This window comes from Rutidosis leptorrhynchoides, chromosome 8 (genome assembly GCF_046630445.1).
Source record: "Rutidosis leptorrhynchoides isolate AG116_Rl617_1_P2 chromosome 8, CSIRO_AGI_Rlap_v1, whole genome shotgun sequence".
Lineage (NCBI taxonomy): Eukaryota > Viridiplantae > Streptophyta > Magnoliopsida > Asterales > Asteraceae > Rutidosis > Rutidosis leptorrhynchoides.
The window spans coordinates 14,632,312-14,638,830 of NC_092340.1; the positions used below are offsets into that span (position 1 = coordinate 14,632,312).

Genomic DNA, 6,519 nt, shown 5'->3' on the forward strand with positions numbered 1-6,519 from the left:
TTACCAATATTCTTGAGTATGCTTTGGTTCTTCTCGAGGACTGTTTGGCTTACCAAATTTATTTCGCAGTTCACTAATGAACCGAAAATAAGTATTTCTCCACGATCTGCTTACTAGTAATGGAGTTACAACGATCCAAAAACCGACAATGAATCCAATCAACGTGCTAATAATCAGGACCCAGTCTGTTTCTTGTAATCCATCTTCTTTGTTTTCATCTTCTGTATCGGATACTTTAACTTCACAATTCTCAAAGAGAGGATCTCCACATAAATTGTTTCCCAAGAAACACGACTCATTCAAGCTCTGAAGCTGCGTACTTAATGGGATTCTTCCTGTCAATCTATTGTAGGAAACATTGAAACTACTCAAGAAACTTAAACTTGACAAACTAACGGGGAGTTCACCAGAGAGCTCGTTAAGAGATACATCAAACGTTTCAAGCGATTTCATTTCTCCAATCTTCTCCGGTATCATTCCTGTCAGTTGATTTCTTGATAGATTCAACGATTTCAGCATCACAAGGGAGGTTAACTCACTTGGAATGTTCCCAACAAGGTTGTTACCGGATAAGTCTAATAACATCACCAATTCAAGAATAGTACTATATACGTCCTCTCGCCCCTTCATCACCAATAAATCACTAGCGATAGTTGGTCCAGCGTGAACCACGTCCCAATAGAAGGAAAATTCACCAGGTGAGATATTTTCTCTCCCGGAAAGAACACTGAAATTGTTGAAGCATCTCGGAATGTTACTGACTAGATTGTTATCAGCTACGTCCAATATCTTGATAGATGTAAGATAACAAAGCTCTCTAGGAATATTTCCATGGAAATTGTTGGATCGAAGATTAAGAATTTTCAAATAAGTGAGTTGTGTTCCGATCCACGTTGGTATCGTTCCAACAAGTTCATTTCTACCAAGTTGAAGGATAACTAAGTATGTCAAGTTCATTAGAGAATCGGGCAAATTTCCCGAGATCTTGTTCCCGCGAATGTTCAATGATTGTAGGTTTGATAAAGAACCCAAAGTTGTTGGAATCGTTCCAGACAAACTGTTGTTCTCCAAGTTTAAGACCCACAAGCTCGGCCATTTATCCCAGCATTGAGGAATGACACCCGACAAATAATTATTTCCTAAATTGAGAACTTGTGTCGCTTTTACACCGTTTGAACACATCAGTTGATGTAACGATCCCGCAAAGAAATTACTAGACAGATCTAAATAATTTGGGAACGACCCGTTTGAGAGATAAGTTAAGTTCCCGCTAAACACATTAGAACTTATGTCGAGTAAACGAAGTGTTTCTGGTATACTTGACAATGTCCCTTGGATATGATTTTTCGACATATACAAACGGCTTATATTGGGAAATGATCTCCAAAACGACTCAGTTACGAATTCTGAGATTTGGGTGTTGCTTATATCTAGGGCTATTAAATTCTTCTGTAATTGAAGCCACGCCGGAAATTGAGGCCCTAAAACCCAAGAGTTCAAGTATAAGTATTCCAATTGGAAAGGGGGAACCCAGTTGTCGAATCGCGGTCTTAGCATCAAGTTGTTGCCTTTTCCGCTAAAATATTTTAAGTTCACTAGTTTCTCAAAGTGAGCTTCTGTCACGATACCCTTTAGCAAATTGTGAGAAACATCAAAATAACTTAAACTGGAAAGTTGACCGAGGCTATCGGGAATGCTTCCATTCAATTTGTTGTCCGAAAGATCTAACGCCTCTAATGATGATAAACGTCCAATCGAGAATGGAATAGGACCAGAAATCTGATTTCCAGAAAGTGATAACAGTTTCATGGAAGATAACTGTCCTATAGAATATGGTATTGTTCCAGCAATAAGGTTATCCTCAATATCTAAATACTTCAAATGTATCAGTTTACCAAGTTGATCCAGTAGATGACCACTGATATTTGACGACTGGAGCAATAGGGACTCCAAAAGAGGCATTTTGCAGTTGATAAAACTCTCAAGAAAGTTAGTTAAACTAAAATTACGAAAATCGTTGTTACCCAAACTGATCTCTCTCAAATTACAAAGGTTGCCTAATGTGTTGGGGGGTATTGTTTCAGTGATTTGGTTTTCTGATAGGTCGAGAGTCTGAAGAGAGGTCAAGTTGTAAATGGAATCAACAACTGAACTCGAAATACCACAATAACTAATATCCAACGAAACAAGATTACTACCTATAGTACTAGACAAATCGTCTAATACTAACGAAGAATTCATGAAACTGTTTTCAGATACATGTAGTGACTCGAGAGAAGTCAAATTACGAAAGCTATAAGTAGTACCAGGAGTTGCGCCTTGAAGATTACATCCGCTTAAATCCAAAGAAACGAGACTAGTTATACTAAATAACCACCGAGGCACAGAACTATTAAAATTGTTGTAAGAAAGATCAAGAATGGTAAGCGACGTGAGATTATTAAGACTAGGAACAAGTGGATGTATTTCCGTGAGTCGACAATCAGAAAAATGGAGTTCGATCAAGGAAGGAAGTTTGTTGATTACCTGAAACCAATCGGTTGCTTTGCTAAGGTCAACTCTGTTCATTTCCAAGTGACGTAACAAACGGAGACTTGACAACCAGTTCATATTCATCACGCTACTTCGTGCTTCTTCATAACCAAAACGACCAAGGGATAGAACGTTTAGTTCTGAAAGATTCCCTAATTGAGGAGGGATAATTCCACTAAATTTGGAATACGAGAGGTTAATATGCCTTACGTTTCTAAGAGAACCTATGAAGCTTGGAACTTGGATACCTTCAAAATCATTGCAACTCAAGTCCAAATGCTCGAGTTGCTTTAGGTTCAACAAAGATGAACTTAGATTCCCCCTCAGTCCATAACTCGAAGAGTCACAATGACCATCAAGTCCCGGAAGACGTATCTGATGAACATGACCAGTAATATTATCACACACGATTCCAGCCCATTTGCAGCAGTTGCTACCATCATCAACCCATGAAGCTAGTTGATCTGATTCGTCTACCAGGTCGTGTTTGAATTCGACAAGGGCCTTTCTTTCGACATCCTTGCATAATACGTCATCAAAGGTTTGATTAGATAAGCAAAATCGTAACAATGCAAAGATAACTAGCAAGTACAAGTAACAAGAATATATGTAAGATAATGAAGAACAAACAATCATTTTGGATGATTATTTGACGGAAAAAATTTGTTTGCACTTTCACTTTTTGAATGTATTTTTTTTTTTTTTTCCTTCTTTATCTTTCCTTCACAACCATATTCAACTTGAATAACAAATTATATATAGTTAGTTATCTTTGGATGAACTAAAATATGTTTAGAAATAGCTCTACATATATACTTGTCCCATTGTGTTTAGAAATAATATGATAATATCTATCACAGTTGAAAATGAAAGAAGTAAATCATTGTACTATGGCCATTATTGTTGGACAAAGTAGTCCACAATTGATGACTCACATGTAATGCATGGACAAAAGAGACTATATGCATGAATACTTATGGCCAAATTAATTATTAAAGACTTTTGGTGGTTCATGAAACGTGCATTATATAGAAGTCAACAGAAAGTCTGTGATTTTTTTTTAAGGGCGAAAATGATTTATATATCATTGAAGTAGTAGAGATCTTCATTAAATCAATGAAGACACTCATCAAAATACAATGATGAAGACTTGCTCGATCATGAGTTGAAAGAAATACATAATAAAGAAAAGCTAACACAAGTTACATACATAACAAAAAGGGATTTTGTTCCCAAATGTAAGATTGAAAGCCGTTGCATAAGTTGAGATTCGTTGCCCATAGGAAGACCTTGAACTTGATATTGCGAACCATGATTGAACGACACGTGAATTTACCATTAAAAATGTAATCGTTACTGGCGATCCAAATTGCCCATAAGGTCGCGGGACCGATCATTCTCCAAAACTTCGAGGCTTTAATACCCATTTCAAAATACCAATCGAACGAAAATTCTTCAATCGATCTCGGGATAACCCATCTAATGTTCCACCAACGGAACAATTCGGCCCATATTTTAAACGACCATGTGCAATGTAACAATAAATGATCGACTGTTTCGTCTTCATTCAAGCACCAAATACAAACCTTTGAAATATTGGAAGGTAGAATGTGTCTTTGCGAAAGGACAACTCTAACGGGGATGCTTTGTTTGATAGCTAGCCAATGAAAAATCATAACTTTGGATGGAACATTATTTCTCCAAATAACTTTAGGCCAAATCGGAGAAGGGATATTATTTGATTGCAAAATAATTCTAACCGCATCTGCAACCGAGTATGAGTCACAAGGTTCGGACATCCAAGTAACTTGATCCTGCTCATTATCAGATACCTTAAATCTTGCCAAGAAAGAAGATAATTCTAATGTTTTTAAAGAATCATAATGTGACAGGGGGTGTTTAAGATGCAAGTTCCACCCATATTGATCCACATTTGAACAGAGGGGTAGTCTACACTCTTTAACAGTGATGAACCAATTAAAGCAAATAAGAAACAAACTAGGAAAATCATCCTTTAAGACATGGCCATCAGCCCATGCATCAAACCAAAAAAGAAGACTTGACCCATCACCAATCTTCCATTTCCAAATGTTAGATCCTAAAATACCTAGAAGAGAATCATCTTTTTGGAGGTTAATCAAGTCTCTCCAAACCGAAGAAATTTGAGACGTTTGTAGTGATGAAACATTGCTCATAGTTTTGCCACGAAATGAGGGTCCAAAAGAAGAAGAAACAATTGACTTCCAAATAGAATACTTGTTAGAATTTAACTTTGACCACCATTTAGCTAATAAAGCCAAATTTTTTTATCCGAAGAGGTGTAATGCCCAAACCCCCCATTTCTTTAGGAAGACAAACCGATTCCCATTTAACAAGACACGATTTTTTTTAAGACAATCCCCACCCCAAAGAAAGTTTCTTCGGTATCTTTCAAGTTGTTTCAAAACATGAATTGGTGCTTTATAAAAAGACATGTAATGAAGAGGCAAGTTAGAAATAACCGCGTTAACCATGATGAGTCTTCCTCCGAAAGAGAGGCATCTTCCTTTCCACCCTGCAAGCTTCTTTTTAAATTTTTGAATGATAGGATTCCACATGGAGATTCATTCTCTAGATAAACCGATCGGTATGCCCAAATATTCCAACGGAAAATGACCCACTTTGCAATTGAAAATGGCCGAGAATGATACCATATCAACTCGAGAGACATGAATACCATACAAAGTAGTCTTGATATCGTTCATTTGTAAACCGGATAGCTTGAAAAAAAGTTGCATAATGAACTTTATTCGGTTTAGTTCATACATGGAAGGGTGTGCAAAAATGATGGTGTCGTCCGCAAATTGTGAGTGATTAATTTTCAACCCATTGCCAAAGTGACACCCTTTAAGTGACCCGTTGGACAAATCGTTGGAGAGTAATTTGCTTAATAACTCTGCAACAATAATAAAGAGAAAGGACGAGAGGGGATCACCTTGTCGCAAACCTCGTTTCATAACGCCTTCGCGAGACGGAGAGCCAGTTTTGAGAACCGAAAAGTTTATATTGGATATGCAACATTTTATCCATTTAATAAACTTAGAACCAAACCCCATGTTCGCTAGAGTCATGAGTAAAAATTCATGAGAAACACAATCATAGGCTTTCGAAAAGTCAATTTTCAAAAGAAGGATGGGTCTTTTTTTCTTCTTAGCCAAGTGGATAACTTCATTAACAATCATTACCCCGTCTATAAGAAATCTTGAAGGGACGAAACCATTTTGATTATCGCTAATAATAAAAGGAATAACACGCTTTAATCGATTAGCAAGAGTCTTTGATAAAATCTTGTAAGGCGCATTTATCAAGCTAATCAGGGGCAATTGATCGATACTTTTGGCCGAATTGGATTTGGGAATTAGAACAATTAAAGACGAATTGAAACCTTTTGGAAACGAAGGATTATCATGAAATTGTTCAAACATATCCATGATTGAATCTTCTAAAAAGACCCATGCTTTTTTGAAGAATTGAAGTGAAAACCCATCCGGCCCCGGTGTTTTGTTGCCATCAAAATTATTGATCGAACTTTGAACTTCATTAGGAGAAAACAAGATTCCAGGGAGTGTTTAGAATCGACAGTAAGTGTAGACAGATTCAAACTATCCCAGTCAAACGTGCTCAACTCACTAAAATTGTTAGAATGTGAAAATAAATGTTCAAAGTAGCCCACAGCGAACTCTTTAACAATTAACGGATCGTCTTCCCAAGCGTTGTTGATTTGCATACCCGCTATGTAAGACGATTGTTGTTTGATCCGTGAGACGAGATGAAAAAATTTCGAGTTTTTGTCCCCTAACTTTAGCCAAAGAAAACGGGATTGAAGCCTTTTTTTCGACTCGATTTTAATCGAAAATCTTTTCTTAACTTTTTTCAAGTTGACCAATTCGATCATTTCACTTTCTACAAGATCACGTTGTTTGTAAGCTTGCTTAAGACGTGATATTT

The 6,519-nt window shown here is 36.8% G+C and overlaps 1 protein-coding gene across 1 annotated transcript; it reads right to left on the reverse strand.

The window, feature by feature from the left end:
• Positions 1–4,727, reverse strand: LOC139863183 (receptor-like protein EIX2). Its single transcript, XM_071851831.1, has 2 exons — positions 3,869–4,727; positions 1–3,113 (listed from the first exon to the last, which is right to left on the reverse strand). Exons 1-2 carry the CDS (start codon positions 4,725–4,727, stop codon positions 1–3), a joined length of 3,972 nt encoding a protein of 1,323 aa, XP_071707932.1.
• Positions 4,728–6,519: the final 1,792 nt, after the last annotated feature.